This window comes from Anomaloglossus baeobatrachus, chromosome 2 (assembly GCF_048569485.1).
Source record: "Anomaloglossus baeobatrachus isolate aAnoBae1 chromosome 2, aAnoBae1.hap1, whole genome shotgun sequence".
NCBI lineage: Eukaryota > Metazoa > Chordata > Amphibia > Anura > Aromobatidae > Anomaloglossus > Anomaloglossus baeobatrachus.
The window spans coordinates 421,441,168-421,463,844 of NC_134354.1; the positions used below are offsets into that span (position 1 = coordinate 421,441,168).

General features: G+C 43.0%; 2 protein-coding genes across 2 annotated transcripts in view; one reads left to right on the top strand and one right to left on the bottom strand.

Moving 5' to 3' along the window:
- The window catches only part of RBBP4 (RB binding protein 4, chromatin remodeling factor), a 40,305-nt gene extending 30,898 nt beyond the window's left edge, over positions 1-9,407 (top strand). Inside the window, exons 8-12 of the mRNA XM_075336169.1 lie at positions 3,055-3,132; positions 3,705-3,781; positions 5,771-5,828; positions 5,919-6,029; positions 8,676-9,407. Of these exons, the coding sequence (XP_075192284.1) occupies positions 3,055-3,132; positions 3,705-3,781; positions 5,771-5,828; positions 5,919-6,029; positions 8,676-8,741 (390 nt within the window). The 3' untranslated portion in view covers positions 8,742-9,407. The remainder of the gene's footprint in view (positions 1-3,054; positions 3,133-3,704; positions 3,782-5,770; positions 5,829-5,918; positions 6,030-8,675) is intronic.
- The window catches only part of SYNC (syncoilin, intermediate filament protein), a 29,882-nt gene continuing 16,611 nt past the window's right edge, over positions 9,407-22,677 (bottom strand). Inside the window, exons 3-4 of the mRNA XM_075336170.1 lie at positions 15,196-15,320; positions 9,407-9,751 (exon numbers count right to left, since the gene is read on the bottom strand). Of these exons, the coding sequence (XP_075192285.1) occupies positions 9,700-9,751; positions 15,196-15,320 (177 nt within the window). The 3' untranslated portion in view covers positions 9,407-9,699. The remainder of the gene's footprint in view (positions 9,752-15,195; positions 15,321-22,677) is intronic.

The window sequence follows — 22,677 nt, forward strand, 5'->3', positions numbered from 1 at the left end:
AGATTGGTCGCAGTTCCGGCTCCCATACGTCTTCCCACCTCTGGCACTCTTGCCCAGAGTGTTACGCAAGATCAGATCCGATTGCAGCCGCGTCATACTCGTCGCCCCAGACTGGCCGAGGAGATCGTGGTATCCGGATCTGTGGCATCTCACGGTCGGTCGACCATGGTCACTGCCAGACCGACCAGACTTACTGTCCCAAGGGCCGTTTTTCCATCAGAATTCTGCGGCCCTGAACCTGACTGTGTGGCCATTGAGTCCTGGATCCTAGCGTCCGCAGGATTATCTCAAGGAGTCGTAGCCACAATGAGACAAGCTAGGAAGTCAACGTCTGCTAAGATCTACCACAGAACGTGGAAGATTTTCTTATCCTGGTGCTCTGCACAGAGAGTATCCCCTTGGCCATTTGCATTGCCCACCTTTCTTTCCTTCCTGCAATCGGGGTTGGAAAAGGGATTGTCGCTCAGCTCCCTTAAAGGGCAAGTCTCGGCACTATCTGTGTTTTTTCAGAAGCGTCTAGCACGTCTTCCTAAGGTGCGCACGTTCCTACAGGGGGTCTGTCATATTGTGCCCCCGTACAAGCGGCCGTTAGATCCATGGGATCTGAACAGAGTACTAGTTGCTCTGCAAAAGCCGCCCTTCGAGCCTCTAAGGGACGTTTCCTTTTCTCGCCTGTCACAGAAAGTGGCGTTTCTTGTTGCGATCACATCGCTTCGGCGAGTGTCTGAGCTGGCAGCTCTGTCATCCAAGGCTCCCTTCCTGGTGTTCCACCAGGACAAGGTAGTGCTGCGCCCCATTCCGGAGTTTCTCCCTAAGGTCGTATCCTCGTTTCATCTTAATCAGGATATATCCTTGCCTTCCTTTTGTCCTCAGCCGGTTCACCGGTATGAGAAAGACTTACGTTTGCTAGATCTGGTGAGAGCACTCAGAATCTATATTTCTCGCACGGCGCCTATCCGCCGTTCAGATGCACTTTTTGTCCTTGTCGCTGGCCAGCGCAAGGGGTCGCAGGCTTCTAAAGCCACCCTGGCTCGATGGATCAAAGAACCAATTCTGGAAGCCTACCGTTCTGCTGGGCTGCCGGTTCCTTCAGGGCTGAAAGCCCACTCAACCAGAGCTGTGGGTGCGTCCTGGGCTTTGCGACACCAGGCTTCGGCTCAACAGGTGTGCCAGGCAGCTACCTGGTCGAGTCTGCACACTTTCACCAAACATTATCAGGTGCATACCTATGCTTCGGCGGATGCCAGCTTAGGTAGAAGAGTCCTGCAGGCGGCAGTGACATCCCCGTAGGGGAGGGCTGTTTTGCAGCTCTAACATGAGGTATCTCTTTACCCACCCAGGGACAGCTTTTGGACGTCCCAATCGTCTGGGTCTCCCAATAGAGCGCTGAAGAAGAAGGGAATTTTGTTACTTACCGTAAATTCCTTTTCTTCTAGCTCTTATTGGGAGACCCAGCACCCGCCCTGTTGTCCTTCGGGATTTTTTTGTTGTTTGCGGGTACACATGTTGTTCATGTTGAACGGTTTTTCAGTTCTCCGACGTTATTCGGAGTTAATTTGTTTAAACCAGTTATTGGCTTCCTCCTTCTTGCTTTGGCACTAAAACTGGAGAACCCGTGATACCACGGGGGGGTATAGCCAGAAGGGGAGGGGCCTTGCACTTTTTAGTGTAGTGCTTTGTGTGGCCTCCGGAGGGCAGTAGCTATACCCCAATCGTCTGGGTCTCCCAATAAGAGCTAGAAGAAAAGGAATTTACGGTAAGTAACAAAATTCCCTTCTTTTTTGTTTAATATTCTAATCATTCATATTGGTGAATAACGTTACGCAGGGAATTTGGGCACACAGGTATGAATGCTGCTGGGTTGGAGGACATAGGAGACCTGACTGGTTCCCTTTTAACAGGATCCAGTACAGGCTGCTCTGTGGTCTGCACTTTCCACTGGTAGAAAGTCATTGCTATTCAAAGCAGCAGCAGGACCCCATATTCATTCACTTATTTAACCATCACGTTCTCACTGTAATCCTCGGCAGCACTCCTGATCTGAGAGTGACCGTGTGTATTTCTATGTACCTGTCATTGTCGGCTCAGGAGAGATACCCAGGTTTGTGGGGCAATCCTTGGGCAATAATACAGAAGGTATTGGGTGCTCAAATATGACACCCCCTGAAATAAGCCCTGTACATTTTTCAAACTATAAGAGTATAAGCCCTGGTCTTATATTCAGGGAAACATGGTGGTAGTAGTCCGACATTTCACATTCTGTAACATTAAGTAGTGATCCTAACTGACTTAAAGGGGTGGTTCACCCATATTTTTTATTGTCTAGATCGATATTCTATTGAGAAACAATGTTTCTCTCAAATACCTTATGCTGGCAATAGTGCCTGTGAGAGGCGCTATTGCAGACCGCTGTTCCCTGCTCCGTGACCCCCGGCCTCCGTGACCTTGGGGATCCGTTGACGTCACGTCAAGTTCCCGACACCGCGGCCGGCCGCAGTGTCCGTGAGTGATGAGCTGTGGGTGGTGGTTCATCGCTCATCACTGACCATCAGCTCCCTCACTCAAAGTGCTGCAAGCAGGAGACGAGCTGAGCTGTGACAAGCGGTGAAACACCATCCACAGCCCAGTGACTCAGGAAGGCTGGAGCCGGCCGCAGGGATGTGACGTGTGCGGAACTTGACGTGACGTCACTGGACGGGGAACAGCGGTCTGCAATAGCGCCTCTCAGGCACTATTGTCAACATAAGGTATTTGAGAGAATCCTTGTTTCTCAATATAATATCGATCTAAAAAATATGGGTGAACCACCCTTTTAAGAGGGATTGTCTTCTTGGATGAAATTGCTCAAATTGTGATGTGTTTGGATGCAAGTACAACTTCACTTGATGATTAGTAATTCATACAAATAGTAAAGGGAGTTGCCCACTTCTGAAGTATTGTAATCTAGAACCTGATCAGAGCAAGCCACAGAGCGGGTAGCCTGCGATATAACGTCTGTTCTTTTGGATTTCATACATTTCTACTAATTATTGTTCACCTTTTCTCTATTGATAGACTGTGGCATTGTGGGATCTGCGTAACCTGAAATTAAAGTTACATTCCTTTGAGTCCCATAAAGATGAAATTTTCCAGGTAATTTTCCTAGTATACCAATGGGCAGTTTGTACTTATACAGTAGTATTTCCTCCCTAGTTCTGCTAGGTAACCCTGACTATGATTTGTTGTTCATCAGGACTTCTTGAATCCAAATGTAACATAATTTTTCATCTGTATGTACGCCAATACTATGTAATAAAAACCGAAGGGCCAGTTCATGAATGCATCCACATAACATACACAAGTTGCAAAAAGGTTCGTGCTACGCCCAAAAATATTGTGGCTTTTTGTCATTTTCTTGCTACTCCTGGTTAATATGGGCAGGACATGGCATGGATAAGCACGCCTTGAAATTTATGAAAAGTCACACTACTTTGATATAACTCACTCCTGCAATGTTCTGTACGTTCCTCCAGAGGTGCATGGTAGGTGTAGAATGATTAAGGGGCTTGCATCTTTTAATGAATTGGCACATTTTATTCCAGCTTCCCCGTTCTGACTAATGTGCATAATGCCAGTGTTAATGATTCGTGGCCTGAGCCTCCTAATGCTGTTTTTGTTTTGAGTTTGCAGGATATGTAATCACAGCATCTTAATTTTACCTACAGGTACAATGGTCCCCACATAATGAAACTATTCTGGCATCCAGCGGTACTGACCGGAGGCTGAATGTCTGGGATTTAAGGTAAATTGTAGACCTTCTTTAACACTTGCTTACCATCCAGTTCAAATGTGATTTTTATAAAGTTGAATTTGCATTCAGGTAATGTTGAAGTGTGTGTATTGTAATCAAGGTAATAGATTAGGAAATTAGACAATAGGGAAAAAGTTACTCACTGAATACTCCGGAGCATTATACTGTTATGTTGCATTTTGGATTTGTGCAGATTTATTCGCTTAGGCTAAGAGGTACTTCTCACATAGCGAGATCGCTGCCGAGTTATGTTTTTTGTGACGCACCAGTGACCTCATTAGCGATCTTGCTGTGTGTGACACTGCGCAGTGATCTGGCCCCTGCTGTGAAATCGCTGCTTGTTACACACAGTGCTGGTTCATTTTTTGGACATTGATCTCCCGCTGTGAAGCACACATCGCTGTGTTTGACAGCGAGAGAGCAACGATCTGAATGTGCAGGGAGCTGGCTTCTGGCAGCCTCCGGTAAGCTGTAACCAAGATAAATATCGGGTAACCAAGCAAAGCACTTTGCTTGGTTACCCGATATTTACCTTGGTTACTAGCGTACGCCGCTCTCAGGCTGCCAGTGCCGCCTCCCTGCTCACGTAGCCGGAGTACACATCGGGTAAATAAGCAAAGCGGTTTGCTTATTAACCCGATGTGTACTCTGGCTACGAGTGCAGGGAGCCAGCGCTAAGCGGTGTGCGCTGGTAACCAAGGTAAATATCGGGTAACCAAGCACTTGGTTACCCGATATTTACCTTAGTTTACCAAGCGCAGCATCGCTTCCACGCGTCGTTCGGGGCTGGTGAGATCTGCCTGATTGACAGCTCACCAGCGACCATGTAGCGATGCACCAGCGATCCTGACCAGGTCAGATCGCTGGTAGGATCGCTAGAGCGTCGCTGAAGTGTGACGGTACTCTAAGTGCACACATCAGTTTTTTTGCCATGAGGCACAATCCGTCGAAAAAACAGATCCGTTGCATCAATTTTCTCCATCCGTTTCTTCCGTTTTTCGACGGATCCGTTTTGATACTGAGCATGCTTAGTTGAAAAAAAACGGCACCGGATTCCGGCATATGACGGATGATGCCGGATCCGGCGTCCATAGGCTGCCAAAAAAACGTTCACTTCAACGTTCCATCCGGCCACCGGACAAGCAAATTTTGCCGGCGAAAACTGGATGGAACGCAAGGCCATCCTGCGCTAAAGTCTATAGGGGGAAAAAACGCATCCAGCCGCAACAGATTCCGGATCCATTTTTCATATTTTTGCGCCTGATGTCAAACTGATTTGTGAAAGCGACCTTAGGCCTAAGACACACGGCATGAAAATCGGAGCGAGTGGAATGTGATAAAACATGGCATTTCACTCGGACCAATATTAATCTGTGTCAGCACCCATGAGCGATTATTTTCTCGTCCCCAATCGGACCGAGAAAACAATCGCAGCATGCTGCGATTGTAATGGGAGACTCTTTCTCTCGCACCCATTCAAGTGTATGGGGCGAGAGAAGGATCGCACTGCACTTGCAGTACACCGGTGTACTACGAGTGAAGGGCGAGAATGGCAATAGCCGGCAACGGAGGAGAGAGGGAGATAAAATCCCTCCCTCCCCTCCTCAGCGCTGGCCTGATTGCATGATCGGACCTCAGTCGCAGTGACATTCGGCTCCCGCTGTGCTGCCAGCGTGAGCCGAGTGTCATGCGAGGATCGCATTAGTCCCTTTGTGACCCTGGCCTAATTGTAATCTCTAAATGACTAGCCTACATACTTGTAAACATATGACAAGGGAGCTCCAGGAGAGTGAATTACGAAACTTCACTATCGGCAATTGCCATTAATGTTGATATTGCAATATCTGATTTTTATATGTAGGCTTTTCAATGAATAACAGTTCAACCACTGTTTTCTGTAACGCTGCAACTTTGGATGAGGTTCACTTCATACTGTTTTATTTTTATTTATATTTATTTATTTTTTCTCACTTTTAAAAGTAAAATTGGAGAAGAACAATCTTCAGAGGATGCAGAAGATGGCCCCCCTGAGTTGTTGGTATGGACACTGTATATGCTAGAATATTGACACAGCCCAGTGTAAATTTTGTTTTTTTGTTTTCATTTTTTTTTCTTGATTTCCTTTTAGTTTATTCATGGAGGCCATACTGCAAAGATTTCTGATTTTTCATGGAATCCTAATGAGCCTTGGGTTATATGTTCAGTATCTGAAGACAATATTATGCAAGTTTGGCAGATGGTAAGTTTTAGATCTTTATTAACTACATATGACATACAGTTACGTCATGTTAGCTCCCTGCCTTAAATGCACTCCGGCAGAGGGCGCTCTGTTCTAATGCCTCATCGGCGCTCCCACGATGTGATTGCGGGATACCAATGGGATGCTGTGACAGCAAGAGTGTCTGTCATGATGGTACGCCTGTGAAAACAAGCTCGTGGCTGGCGTTCTTAAGAGACTGTGATTTTTGCTATATTTAGTTATATTGTGGCATTGCTGTATAGGGCACAAGTGATTGGATGGTCACTGATTCAAGTCCCCTAAGGGGACTAACAAATGGTGACAAGTAAAAAAAAAAAAATAAATAATAATAATTTTGCTTCCCTTTTACTACATTAAAAATCAGTAAAAAAAAATTGCAACTACACATTTTAATATCTATGCATTCGAAAGGGTTTGATATATCAGTAAACTGAGTAACGAGAAAAAATCAAAAGCCCAAATTGTTTTTTTTCCAGCCACTGGAACACAAAAAAAATGGAATAACACATGATAATCCTATCTACCCCAAAATTAGTTAATTAAAAACACTGGCATTAAGTGTAAATAATCCCTCACACCGCTCCATATCCCAAAAATTGACTACTTGGAAAATTACGACATTACCAAAAAAATTAGCTATTTCTAATTACCGTATTTTTCGGACTATAAGACACACTTTTTTTACCCCCCAAATGTTGGGGGAAAGTGGGGGGTGCGTCTTATAGTCTGATTGTAGGGCTGCGGTGAATGAGGGTGCTGCGGTGGAGCGGGTCATCGGGGGCACGAGCAGGCTGTAGCAGCGCCTGCCGTGACCACGTGGACCCGCTCATTTCATATGCGCGCCCATCATCCCGCCCATCATCTCTCAGCGCTGAAGCCAGCGCTGACAGGTGGGCGGGATGATGGGCGGGGAATGTGTGCATAATTAACAGCCAGCCCGCATGATCACCCCTGGCAACTACAGCCTGGAGTGATCATGTGCGGCTGTATTCACTGCTTCCCGCGTATCCTCATCAGCGCGGGGGGCAGTGAATAATAAGTACGGTATACTCACCGTTCCCCTGCAGCATCGCGATGTCCTCCTGTCTGCCGGCCGCTGATCTGTGTAGAGAGCAGTGAGCACAGAGATGACATCTTCCTGTGCGCACTGCTAGCCTCTACACACATCAGCGGCCGGCAGACGGGAGGACCTCGCCATGCTGCAGGGGAACGGCTCCACACAGGTCAGCGGTGCTGCTGCTGACACAGAGGAAGATGATTGATGCTGCAGGGAGTGAGGAAAGTGAGTATAAACGTTTATTTTCTGTGCCATAGGATACAGGCCATATAGCAGGATGGGGGTATATTATGAGCAGGATGGGGGTATATAACAGGATGGGGTTGGGTATATATCATGATGAGGGACATGTATACAAGGATGGGGATCATATACAAGGCAGGAGGATCATTATCAGATGGGGTAACTTAGAGAATTTGGGGACATTACCCGCATAATAGTGTCAGCAGCAGATCCTCGCCGCATAACAGTTTGTCATAACCACATTTTTTGCTTAAAATTTTATTTTCCTATTTTCCTCCTCTAAAACCACGGTGCGTCTTATAGTCCTAAAAATACGGTACATTTAGATTTTGAGCCCCAATGGACACAGTGTTGCTGTTGTGCTGGTGTATGTAAAGTGCTATGGCATCAATGGCGCTGTATAAGTGAATCAATATTTTTATTTTGCTACACTTGGAAATTTCCCCCCTCCCCCTTGGTAGTTAATCATATGATTAGAATAGATGGTATCATTCAAAAGTACAAGTTGTCTGGCAAAAAACAAGCTCTCGTGGCTATATTGACAGAAAAATAAGTGTTTGGCTCTTGGAAGAAGGGGAGGAGAAAATTGCCCAGTCATTAAGGGGTTAATTTTTTAAGTGACTACATTTGTTTGATAATAAACAATTGAAAAGTCGATACGTCTTTTGCATGTTTAGCTGGTATCAATGGTTATAGCCATGCAGACCATTTCAGACAAAATGTACTATGGGAACTCTAATCTCATTAAAGGGAATCTGTCACCAGGTTTTTACTCCACCATCTGAGCAGCATGATGTAGGGGCAGAGACCCTGATTCCAGTGATGTGTCACTTACTGAGCTGTTTACTGTCATTTTGATAAAAATCAATGTTTTCTCTGTTGCAGATCTAGCAGTTATGCAGAGCTCATGAATATGCTGGACTACCAGCAGCACGACAAATAGTTCTCTAATGATGATCTCCTGCTGATTAATCAAAACTACACTAAGCAGTCCAGTAAGTGAGACACCACTGGAATCAGGAACTCTGCCCCTACGTTAAGCTGCTCTCAAATTAATGTTAAAAGCTTAGTGACAGATTCCCTTTAAAGAATAGTATTGAGGCCTGTTTTGTATCTTTTTTATGGCTAGCTGATGAGGGCTGATGACCATTAGGCAACAATTCTAGATGGTCCTTGCTCTTGGTCACTTCGTACTAGCATTTGCTACATTTAATCGATGTGATAAAAAAATCATATTGCTTATGTAAGTTATGTGCAATGAAATGGAATTAACAGATGCTACAGCTAGTATGTCCCTTTTTTTTTTTTTTTTTTTGTTTTTGCAGGCAGAAAATATCTACAATGATGAAGACACAGAGGGCGGTTTAGATCCAGAGGGGCAGGGCTCCTAGTTGTAATTATAATGTGTGTGTGTGTGTGTGTGTGTGTGTATATATACTTTTTTTTTTTTTTTAATTTCTCTTCCAGAGTGCAATCTAGGGGCGTCTCCCTCCAGATATGTCTCTGATCAAGCACTTGGACATTGACCTTCCTGTGCTGCAATCCTCTTTCATCTCAACTTGCTTTTATCCATTTTAGTCAGAAAAATCCCTCCTGGTTTTTTATTTTTTATATATAAATCTTTTATACACAAAAGTAATTTTTAACTGTTTCTTGCAAAGGCGTTTTTTTTTTTATTTTATTTTAACAAAGCAAGGAGAGAAGTAAATGAGATGGCTTGTCAGACGCTGTGCCTTCAGGTGCACCTCGCTAAATTGGAGTCTTGGACCAGGCAGCTTCATGCAAACGTTCCTTATATTTTTCCACTGGAAAAGTCAACTTTGCTCCTGTTAGTTTCTAGGACAAGCTTCTTAAGCCCTTATACCCCTGTACATTTTTTTTATTTTTTTTAAATTGAAATACTGTAGATTTGTCATTTATTAGTTGTGCTGACGTTTGTCCAGGGGAGGGGGCAGCATAGTATTATCCTTTTGTATTTGTGTGGATTTTGCTGTCTGTGTTGCACATCTCCTTTTTCAATGGATGAGCACCTCATGTGAAATAAATTAGATATCAATTGTTTTTGTACAGTTTTATTTTATGTTGGCGAATGTATCAATAGGTATGAGTTTAATTTCACATAAATGTCACTGGAAAATTAGAAAAGAAGTCAACATCCATTTTTGTAAAAATCCCATTCATTCAACATATTTGAAGTGCCATAGCTTTCTTCTAGTTATCTTGCTATGACTCTAAAGCTTGGTACTTCAAACACTGTATAAGTGTTCATTGTTTACTTCCTAGCACAGCTGCTGCTTCACTTCTCATTTAGTGTCTTACAGATTTAAGCTCGTCTTTGTCTTCAAGATGTCATTTTTTTGTAACTGACTTGAATAGCTGTCCATATAGTTCAAGACAACCTCTGCAAAAGAATAATATTGTTATTGCATCAATGTTACATCAATACATAAAGCTATAAAGAGCTTATAATTGGTAACATTTCGCCTTATGAAGAGTGCCAAGCCTGCATAATGAGACTTGTTGCAAATGCTCCCTTTGGGAATTTGAAGTGGCTATTGCATATGTCGAAGACTTGAACTCAAGTGCCACCTATTGGATGAACAGAGGAAGGGTCTAAAATCCGCGCCAAGGACTCAATGGATCCAATGAAGAGATTAATGCTTCTTTTAATATCATACACAGGTCTACGCGTTTCAGGAGTCTTGAAGGGAGCTGCGACTGCTGAAACGCGTAGACCTGTGCATGATATTAAAAGAAGCATTAATCTCTTCATTGGATCCATTGAGTCCTTGGCGCGGATTTTAGACCCTTCCTCTATTACTCTGTTATCAGCTTTCCTTGGGGCTGCTGCCTGGACCCGGATTCTTAAATGCATATATAGTGGTTGTGACTGGCACAACCATCAGAGGTGAGTGTGATACTCCTTTTTACCCCCTTCCATTGTTGGGGTAAGACCCTATTGTGCTTTGTTTTTCCACAGTTTCCTAACCTATTGGATGAAGCAATACTAAAAGTAAATAGACAAACAAGTGCACAACTTTTGATTAGGCTACGGTATATATAGTGACTACGTGCAGTCCTGACATTGGCCACTAGAGGTCACTAAATCATAGTTTAACATCGATTAATTAAAGGGAATCTATCACATACAGTATGTGTTCTGACCTATGAGCAGATGCATGTGTGCCCTAATTACACCTTCCTACTGATACCTGTGTTGTAAAATTGTGTAATATGAAAGTAATAAAAAATGTTTTATTTGTATATTTCCTATTTATATTAGATCTATTTATATAGCAGAGCTCGTCGCCCCATGGGCGTCGCATTGCCTTGTGGGCGTGTGTATATTTTCCATGCTATGGATTCATATGAGCAACATCCCTCATTGCTCCTTTAGAATCGCGTTCGTGCGCACTCATCATTCCCACAGCCTTTTCCGGGTGCTCGTTGTCCGTTTCAGACACACTCGGCGCATGATCAGAAGAGTCTGATCATGCGCAGAGTGCGTCTGAAGCCCGCGAGTGAACACCCGGAATAGGTTGCGGTAATGGTAAGTGCAAACATGCGCAGGATCTGAAGGAGCACATGTGAATCCATGGTATCACGCCCACAGGGGCGTGATACCATGGAAAGTATGCAAACGCCCACAGGTTGATGCGACGCCCATGGAGTGACGAGCTCTGCTATATACATGGGAAATATGTAAGTAATAAAACGTTTATTACTTTTATATTACACAATTTTACAACACAACAATGGGTAGGGAGGTGTAATTAGGGCACACATGCGTCTTCTGATAGATCAGAACGCATATTTTAGGTGACCGGTTCCCTTTTAAGGATTAATATGATCAGTGTGGGATTGACTGACTGGACCTGTACTGATCCATTTAAGTGTCCTCAAATATCAAAAAATCCTGTATTGCTATATTTAAAATACAGGGACTACCATTGACTAAAATTCTCAGCTTTATTAGTAATTTATACAACAGAATATTAGTGGATTCATTGTGTACATAACATACCATTTCATAAAGAATCTGAAACAGACAAAATCTTGTGAAATCACCATTATGGCACCACCTAATTTACACAATTGCCAACACCAACAACATAACTTGTATTGCACACAGCCCAAAGTTTAGAATAAAGGACTTTTCCTAATAATTATCAGACATTGCCATTTTCAATAAATATGTATAGTGCCTGTATAAGATATGCAGCATATCATTTAATTATGTGCATGGTATCTATATGGAGCATGCTCCAAACATTAGATTAAACTTATATCATACCTGTAGCCATTGCAAAAAAGTATAGTGTACCCTTGGCTGCGCTCACCTCGACGTACGTTTCACCGCATGTGCAGTTTCATCAAGAGGTCAGGGATGACTGGCATTGGTGGCTTTTTATAAGAGACCCCATGCTCCTAAGATTAATTGATCAAATAAATCTGTGCACGGTGTTGATCAGATGCGCTGAGGGACGCGTACACCACGCCCGCCACTGGGTCATGTGACCATATCACATGGTATGCAACTCCAGGAGAGTGCGTTGCCAGCAGACAGGATGCCGAAAGTGCGGCCTGCTTCTACAGCAAAGCAGGAAACTTCCCCTCTGCATCCACACAGCACACGGTACCAGAGTCCTGCATATGTATCGGCCTGATCCATAAGGAGGTAACTATTTCAATATCCATTGGCCGATGATATGGTCAAGTGACCCGGCGGTAGGCATGGAGTGCGCATCCCTCACCGCATCTGCACAACACGAGAGTGGTAGAAGAATGACATCACTAATGGTAAGCAGGAAGGAGTGGTAAGAACGGAGCTATAATATTGTAGTCTGCGTTTCCTTATCTGTAGGAGTGGATGCACGGCATATTGCCGTTGTGTGATGTCCTTTTCGCCATAGAATAGATTTGATCATGTCCTCACTGCATATTGGAGATCTGTATTTATATATGATTAAGATATTGGCTACATTGGCAGATAGACTTGTATCTCCATAAACTAGAATATCAAAAAGTTAGTTTATTTCAGTAATTCAGTGCTAAAAGGGAAACACCTAGTCATTACAAACAGACTTATCTATTTCAAGTGTTTTATTTCTGTTAATGTTGATGATTATATCTTCTAGCCAATGCTAACCTAAAAGTCATTATCTCAGAAAATTAGAATAATTACCACAAAATGTCTGAAAAGGCTTCCTAAGCATTTAAAATGGTCCCTTAATCTGGTTCAGTAGGCTACACAACCATGGGGAAGACTGCTGACTTGACAATGTTCAGAAGGCAGTCATTGACGCACTCCACAAGGAGGGTAAGTCACAAAAGGTCATTGTTAAAGAAGCTGGCTGTTCAGAGTGCTGTATCCAAGCATATTAATGGAAAGTTGAGTGGAAGGAAATAGTGTGGTAAAAAAAGTACACAAGCAACCGGGATAACATCAGTCGTCTTAGGGTTGTTAAGAAAAGGCCATTCAAAAATTTGGGGGAGATTCACAAGGAGTGTACTGCTGCTGGAGTCAGTGCTTCAAGAGCCACCATACACAGACATATCCAGGACATGGGCTACAAGTGTTGCATTCCTTGTGTCAATCCACTCATGACCAATAGACAATGCCAGAAGCATCTTACCTGGGCCAAGGAGAAAAAGAACTGGACTGTTGTTTAGTGATATAAGGTGTAATTTTCAGATGAAAGTAAATGTTAGCATTTCATTTGGAAATCATGGTTCCAGAGTCTGGAGGAAGAGTAGAGAGGCCACAATCCAAACTGCTTGAGGTCTAGTGTGAATTTTCCATAATCAGTGATGGTTTGGGGAGCCATGTCATCTGCTGGTGCAGGGCCACTGTGTTTTATCAAGACCAAAGTCAGTGCAGCTGTCTACCAGGAAATTTTAGAGCACTCCATGCTTCCCTCTGCCGACAAGCTTTTGGAGATGGAAATGTCATTTTCCAGCAGGACTTAGCACCTGTCCACACTGCCAAATGTACCAATACCTGGTTTAATAACCACAGTATCACTGTGCTTGATTGGCCAGCAAACTCGCCAGACCTAAAGCCCATAGAGCATCTATGGGGTATTGGCATCAGGAAGATGAAAACCCCCAGACCCAACAATACAGATGAGCTGAAGGCTGCTATCAAAGCAACCTGGGCTTCCATAACACCTCAGCAGTGCCGCTGGCTGATCGCCTCCATGCCACGCCGCATTGATGCAGTAATTCATGCAAAAGGAGCCCTGACCAAGTATTTCGTGCATTTACTGTACACACTTTCCAGTAAACCAACATTTCTGAGTTTAACATTTTTTCAGTTGGTCTTATCTAAGAAAATTAGAATATTATATAATTACTTTTGAGTTTTCATTGGTTGTAAGTCATAATCAACATTAACAGAAATAAACACTTGAAATACCGTATTTTTTGGATTCTAAGACGCACTTTTCCTCCCAAAAATTTTGGAGGAAAATGAGGGGTGCGTCTTAAAATCTGAATATAGCTTACCGGGTGGGGGGTGGAGAGGGGTCACTGGAGGCAGGACAATATTGTGCTGCTCTGTGCGACACTCGCCGCGACTTTGTGGGACGGCCGGCGCTGCCTGGCGACGTGCTGTGCGGCGATTGCGGCTGCCTGGCAAGGCACTGAACGGCCACTCAGTGCTGCCTGGAAAGGCTCTGTGCGGTGGCTGGTGTGGTTCTGTGCAGCGGCCGGCGCTGCCTGGCGAGGTTCTGTGCGGCGACTGGGGCTGCCCGGCAAGGCACTGAGCGGCCATTCTGAGCTGCCTGGAAAGGCTCTGTGCGGCGGCCTGCGCTGCTGTGTGCTGGTGCTCAAGATATCAGCGGTAAGTTCTTCAAATAATGGCGCCCATAGTCGGCGCATGCGCAGATAGAGCTCTCAGCTCAAGCTCCCATCTGCGCAAGCGCCGACTGCAGCCGCCATTTCTTTGAAGCCTGCGCACCGCCGACGTCTTCAGAATGGCCAGTGCCCGCAGTCAACACTAGCACACAGCAGCGCCGGGCGCCGCAGCGCAACAGTACACAGCAGCGCCGGCTACCTCAGCAAAGCTCCGCAGTAAGCATCTGAGCCCCCCTCTGCACTGCCCGTAGCATGGACCTGCTCAACCACCGCCGCTGCCTCCTGTGACCCCCGGCTCCACCACTGCTGCTGCCCCCCCACCGGACACCACCGGATTATAAAACTGACCCTAGATTTTTAATTTTTTTACTTTTTAGCTCAAAATTTGGGGTGCGTCTTATAAAACGAAAAATACGGTAGATCACTTTGTGTGTAATGACTATATGTTTCCCTTTTTGTATTGCATTACTGAAATTAACTTTTTGATATTCTAATTTATCGAGATGCACTTGTAGCTATGACCTAGTTTATATGAGCAATTATCTGTTTGTGGCCACAACATGATTGTTCTATGCACTGCATTTCTGTGCCAATATGGCCCACTGGTGTGATGATCATTTCATGCAAAATGGTTTTGAGGATTTTTTTTTTTAATCGTATATTAATATTTTAATTTTTTTAACATTTCCTTTCTGACCAGTAGTTCAGACGTGCTCATCAGATCCGTTCTGTCTTATATTTTTTTTTTCTTTGTTTTGGTTAGTCTTTAATACTGACAAAGATAAACCCTTTTTTGTGGACAAGTGTCTCCACATTTACACCTAGCTACTCTCATGTGCCAGCTGGTTTCTTTTCCTTTATTCATTAAATTGTACAAATACCATGCACGTGAAATATTATAACCAAACAACAAGTTTTGCCTAAAATAAGAAGGCATTTAATTTGTATTTGTGCCACCCTGGAAAAATGTTGCCTAATGTAACATACTTGTAGACTGCAAGCTCCTGGGCTAAACTTTTCCGTAATTCATCCATCTTTTTATTTTGATGCTGCTGCAGCTGGACTGAAATCTTAATCTCCCTCCTCCTGTCTTCCTGTTCTTGCAGCCGTTCCTGGGTGAAGCATGAGAGAATTTTCAGACATTAGTTCAAACCATGGCTTTATCCAAATCACCCGCACAGTGAGTGTAGTAAGCGTAAAACACATAAATCCATTAAGTCTCCAAATGTGTGGCAATATGGTATACCGTATGTCAAAATACAGAGCTGGGTTGCTGTTCAAAATAGTTTTCAGTCTATTCTGTTTTCCCCTCGCTACTATAAATACACTTGGCATTAAGTTCTTTTTTCATGTATGTGTTGGCACCTAATTAAATAAGGAATGTAAGGAGTCATTTCTTGGGTTTTCCTGTGTCATTTGAGCCGAACCCCAGTTTTGCATGCCAAAAGCAAATGTGAGTTGGCAGAGTGAAAAGCGTGTGAAAGGAAGTGTTTCAGATCTCTGCTCATGAGTAACACTCCTATAAATAGGTTATTCCTCCAAGAGCATTCAAGTTAGAAATAGTTATTAGGATAGAGAGACCTTTAAACATCATAAGTCATGTTTGTCATTTTCCATGTTAAGAAATGCTCGTGAGTTTAATAAAATTAGGAAATGCATAAATTATTTTAGTTTAGCTCAAATGATTATTTCTTCGTCGTTAGAATCGATATTTTCTGCCTTGCTGTAGAAAGCAGGTGCTTCTGCATCCTAGACAAATATGATACAAGTGCTTCTCAAATTAGAATATCATCAAAAAGTTAAATTTTTTTGTCATTCAATATAAAAAGTGAAATGCATATATTATATAGTCATTACAAACAGAATGATTTGTTTCAAGTGTTTATTTTTGTTAATGTTGTTTATGGCTTACAGCCAATAAAAACCCAAAAGTCATTATCTTAGAATAATTACCACAAAACACCTGCAAATGCTTCCTACGCCTTTAAAATGGTCCCTTAGTCTGGTTCAGTAGGTATTGTTGACTTGACAATGTCCAGAAGGCAGTCATTGACATACTCCACAATGAGGGTAAGCCACAAAAGGTAATTGCTAAACAAGCTGGCTGTTCAGAGTGCTGTAACCAAGCATATTAATGTAAAGTTGAGTGGAAGGAAAACGTGTGGTAGAAAAAGGCGCACAAGCCACTGGGATAACTGCAGCCTTGATAGGATTAAGAAAAGGCCATTCAAAAATGTGGGGGACATTCACAATGAGTGTACTGCTGCTGGAGTCAGTGCTTCAAGAGCTACCACACACAGATCTATCCAGAACATGTGATACAACTGTCACATTCCTTGTGTCAAGCCACTCATGACCAATAGTCAACGCCAGAAGCATCTTACCTGGGCCAAGGAGAAAAAAAACCCCTGCACTGTTGCTCAGTGGTCCAAGCTGTTGACTTCCAAATAAAGTGAAAAATTTACTCTCATCTGAGAACGAGGTCTCAGTCTGGAGGAAGAGTGGAGAGGCCACAATACAAGCTGCTTGAGGTCTAGTATGACACAGTGATGGTTTGGGGAGCCATGTCATCTGCTGGTGTATATCCACTGGTTTATCAAGACCAAAGTCAGCGCTGCAGTCTACAAGGAAATTTTATGCTTCCCTCTGCTGACAAGCTTTTTGAAGATGGAAATTTCATTTTCCAGCAAGACTTAGCACCTGTCCACACTGCCAAATGTCCAATACCTGATTTAATAACCACAGTATTACTGTTCTTGATTGGCCAGCAAACTTGCTAGACCTAAAGCCCATACAGAATCTATGGGGTATGGTCAAGAGGAAGATGAGCGACGCCAGACCCAAGAATGCAGATAAGCTGAAGGCTGATATCAAAGCAACCATGGCTTCTATAACATCTCAGCAGTGCCACAGGCTGATCGCCTCCATGCCACGCTGCATTGTTGCAGTAATTCATGCTAAAAGAGTCCCGACCAAGTATTGAGTGCATTTACTGTACATACTTTTCAGTAGACCGATATTTCTGAGTTTAAAATCATTTTTTTCAGTTGGTCTTATATAATAATCTAATTTTCTGAGATAATGACTTTTGGGTTTTCATTGGCTGTAAGCCATAATCATCAACATTGACAGAAATAAAACACTTGAAATTGATCACTCTGTTTGTAATGACTCTATAGTATGTGTTTCCCTAGTTTCCGTTTCCCTCACTCTCTTAGAATATACAGTGGAGAAAATAATTATTTGATTCCTTGCTGATTTTGTAAGTTTGTGAAAAAGAAAAAGTTTTCGCTTACCTGAAGTGGGTGCCACAGGACTTCAGAGACGGTGCACGGAAAAACCTCTAGACCAGCCAGGTCTGGTGTAGCAATTGAGCAGGAAGAAAAAAGTGGATCCAGCACCAAATGATTATGTATAAAAATAGAAATAAAAATGTATTACTAATTCTTAAAAATGCGGCATTTCATAATATGACGATATCAGGCATACAAGATACCTTACGTGTTTCGGACAAACATTAAAAATGTCCTGATGTCGTTATATCATGAAATGCCGCGTTTTTAAGAATTAGTAATAACTGTTTTTTCTATTTTTATACATAATTATTTGCTGGATCCATTTTTCTCTTTTCCTCCTGCTCTATAATTTTAAGGGTAGGTTAATTTTACAGTCTAGCAAAGCAAGGGCTAAAATATAACTTAATCACTTTAAAATCGTTCCATAAAGTGCAGTGCAAATATTGTGCAAAAACTCTCAAAAATATATACAATAAAAGGATAGATCTCACCCAATTCTTCACCATGGGCAGACCAAACGCCGCCAATAAGGAATGCAGGCGGATTTGAGGGTTACTCAGAGGTAGGATCCAGATGAAATGTGAGATCCTAACCCCTGTCGTGCCCCATGCAGTTGCTTCTGCCCTTACAAGGGCAGCACCCAAGTAAATCAAACTACCCTGAATAAACAAGGACTCTCCCATTATAAAGGGATTAATTAAAAGTTATATTTTAGTCCTTGCTTTACTAGACCATTAACTCAGGACTTTTGGCAATATTTGTCTGCTTGGCAGAATTGTAATTATATGTATAGGTTAATTTAACAGTGAGAGAATATCAAAAATAAAATCCATAAAATCACATTGTATAAATTACACAAATTTATTTGCATTTTGCAGAGAGAAATAAGTATTTGATCCCCTACTAACAATTATGAGTTCTGGCTAGTACAGACCACTTAGACGCTCCTAATCAACTCATTACCTGCGTTAAAGACAGCTGTCTTAAATGGTCACCTGTAAAAGACTCCTGTATACAGACTCAATTAATCAGTCAGACTCTAACCTCTACAACATGGGCAAGACCAAAGAGCTTTCTAAGAATGTCAGGGACAAGATCATATACCTGCACAATGCTGAAATGGGCTACAAAACCATAAGTAAAGGCCACGTCACACTAAGCAACATCGCTGCTAAGGAACAACTTTTGTGACGTAGCAGCGATGTTGCTAGCGATGTTGCTGTGTGTGACATCCAGCAACAACCTGGCCCCTGCTGTGAGGTCGTTGGTTGTTGCTGAATGTCCTGGACCATTTTTTAGTTGTTGCTCTCCCGCTGTGAAGCCCACATCGCTGTGTGTGACAGCGACAGAGCAACAACTAAATGTGCAGGCAGCAGGAGCCGGCTTCTGCGGACGCTGGTAACCACAGTAAACATCGGGTAACTAAGAAGCCCTTACCTTCGTTACCCGATATTTACCTTCGTTACCAGCGTCCGCCGCTCTCACGCTGTCAGTGCCGGCTCCCTGCACACGTAGCTGGAGTACATATCGGGTAATTAACCCAATGTGTACTGTGGCTAGGAGTGCAGGGAACAGGGAGCCGGCACTGGCAGTGTGAGAGCGGCGGACGCTGGTAACGAAGGTAAATATCGGGTAACCAAGATAAGGGCTTCTTAGTTACCCGATGTTTACCGTGGTTACCAGCGTCCGCAGAAGCCGGCTGCCTGCACATGTAGCAGAGTACACATCGGGTAATTAACCTGATGTGTACTGTAGCTAGGTGTGCAGGGAGCCAGCGCTAAGCGGTGTGCGCTGGTTACCAAGGTAAATATCGGGTTGGTTACCCGATATTTACCTTAGTTACCAAGCGCAGCATCGCTTCCACGCGGCGCTGGGGGCTGGTCACTGGTTGCTGGTGAGATCAGCCTGTGTGACAGCTCACCAGCAACCCGTGTAGCGACGCTCCAGCGATCCCTGCCAGGTCAGGTTGCTGGTGGGATCGCTGGAGCGTCGCTTAGTGTGACATCTCACCAGCGACCTCCTAGCAACTTACCAGCGATCCCTATCAGGTTCTATCGTTGTTGGGATAGCTGGTAAGTTGTTTAGTGTGACTGGGCCTTAAGATGCTGGGTGAGAAAACAACTGTTGGTGCAATAGTAAGAAAATGGAAGAAATACAAAATGAGTGTCAATTGACATTGATCTGGGGCACTATGCAAAAATCTCACCTCGTGGGGCATCCAGGATCATGAGGAAGGTGAGACATCCTAATATCTCCCGGATCCATGCTTTCCTTAACCAAGATTCAGCAAAAACATTAGTGCATGCCCTCATCATCTCCCGCCTCGACTACTGCAACCTCCTGCTCTCTGGCCTCCCTTCCAACACTCTTGCACCCCTCCAATCTATCCTAAACTCTGCGGCCCGCTTAATCCACCTCTCCCCTCGCTATTCCCCAGCCTCGCCACTCTGCCAATCCCTTCACTGGTTTCCCATCGCCCAACGACTCCAGTTCAAAACATTAACCATGACATACAAAGCCATCCACAACCTGTCTCCTCCTTACATCTGTGACCTAGTCTCCCGGTACCTACCTACCCGCACGCAACCTCAGATCCTCACAAGATCTCCTTCTCTACTCCTCTCTTATCTCCTCTTCTCACAATCGCGTACAAGATTTCTCCCGTGCCTCCCCCATACTCTGGAACGCTCTACCACAGCATATCAAACTCTCCCCTACCGTGGAAAGCTTCAAGAGGAACCTCAAGACCCATCTCTTCCAACAAGCCTACAACCTACAATAACCCTCAGTCCAGTACACCACTGCGCAACCAGCTCTGTCCTTACCTATTGTACTATCACCCATTCCCTATAGACTGTGAGCCCTCGCGGGCAGGATCCTCTCTCCTCCTATACCAGTCTGGTATGTACTGTTAATAATTGTTATATGTATACCCTCTTTCACTGTAAAGCGCCATGGAATAAATGGCGCTATAAAAATTAATAATAATGGGGGGGGGGGGACTTGTTAATGATGTTAAAGCAGCTGGAACCACTGTCACCAAGAAAATCATTGGTAAAACTTTAAGTTGTAATGGATTAATATCCTGCAGTGCCTGCAAAGTCCCACTGCTCAACAAGGCACATGTGCAGGCTTATCTGAAGCTTGCCAATTCACACCTGGATGATTCTGCGTGATTGGGATAAGTTGCTGTGGTCAGATGAAACAAAAATTGAGCTGTTTGGCATTAACTCAACTCACCGTGTTTTGAGGAAGAAAAATGCTTCCTATAACACAAGGAACACCATTCTCATTGTCAAGCATGGAGGTGGAAACATGTTTTGAGGGTGTTTCTCTGCTAAGGCCACAGGACTACTTCACCGCATCAATGGGACAATGGATGGAGCTATGTATCGTAAACTCCTGAGTGACAATCTCCTTCCTTACACCAGGACATTAAAAATGGGTCGTAGCTGGGTCTTCCTGCACGACAATGACCCAAAACATACAGCCAGGCAACAAAGGAGTGGCTCAAAAATAAGCACATTAAGGTCATGTAGTGGCCTAGTTAGTCTCCAGACCTTAATCACATAGAAAACATATGTAGGGAGCTGAAGCTGTGAGTTGCCAAGCGACAACTTCAAAATCTTAATGTATTAGAGATGATCTGGAAAGAGGAGTGGACCAAAATTCCTCCTGACATGTGCGCAAACCTCATCAACTACAAAAAACATTTGACTGCTGTGCTTGCCAACAAGGGTTTTGCCATTAAGTATTAAGTCTTGTTTGTCGGAGGGATCAAATACTTATTTCTCTCTGAAAAATGCACATAAATTTATGTAATTTATACAATGTGATTTTCTGGATTCTATTTTAGATATTCTATCTCACTTAAAATTAACCTATCCTTAAAATTATAGACTGTTCATGTCTGTGTCAGTGGGCAAACTTACAAAGTCAGCAAGGGATCAAATACTTATTTCCCCCACTGTAATATGTTTCACTTTTTGTATTGATAACTTTTTGTTATTCTAATTTATTGAGAAGTACTTGTACATCCATTAGTGATCGAAGTTAAGCAGAATGGACTTACAGAATCATATGGATTCCTAGTGTACAGATACCCACACTTCCTATTTAATGCATTTTCTAAGACTTTTTCATTTGATGTTATTACATTTCACCAGGGATGTTTGTTTCTTTCCTTGTGGCTTCACATAACGGTTATGCATACATATGCCGAATATTTTTAGATTCCTCCTGAGGATATTTTATATACTATAGAAAAGACCATATATTTTTATTACAGCACTGAATACTATTCAGTATCTTTTGTAGCAAATTACTATTTCCGAATGTAAACCTGCCAAGACCACATTTTGAGATATATTCTTCCTAATAGAAATCTATAGGGATACACAATATACATTTGCATATAAACGTTGAATCAGCATAACCATAATTTTTGCAGTGATTTTCTGTTTTGTTTTTTGTTTTTTTAAAAGGGGGGGGGGTCTTTTTAATTTGGGTTTATGAAACAGAAGTAGCCACTTTTGAATACAAAAAGGAAATTAAAGGACCATGAACAGAAACAAAATATAATTTTTTAAATCATGGTATTTATAAAGTGGTATCTCTTCCCTATAACACCTACAATAACATCACTTTACAGTATGCTGGATTTTAGCACTTTCGCATTAGGTTTACATGGGTATACCTACCACAAGCAATATTATACTACATTCTTAGGGGGGAATATTGGTATATTTAGTTGTACAGTAAGGAACAAGATGCCCAAGCACTAATTGATGCTGTAGTTCTAGTGGTTCCATACCCAACTGCATTCCATGTGACGCTACTGCAAGCAATTCTTCTAGTGGAAAATACCTCTGTAATTTGGCCCGCATGTGCTTTTGCATAACATTGGCTATGGACATCAAGTAACAGAGGTGTTTCACAAATGGTTACTAATAAATTGTGTAGCGTTGCGTGCGTAGACATTTCAGGGGTTGTGTAAATTATTTTAAAATTGATGTAAAGTTAGGATAGTATATATAATAACAAAGGAAAGGTCACCTATTGAAAACCTCAGTCTTCCAGTGCTCCTGCTCCAGTGGTTCATGCAGTAATAATGACACATTTGTCATTCACGTGACTCCTGCAGCCAATCTGTTACACTAGCTTCTATAGCATG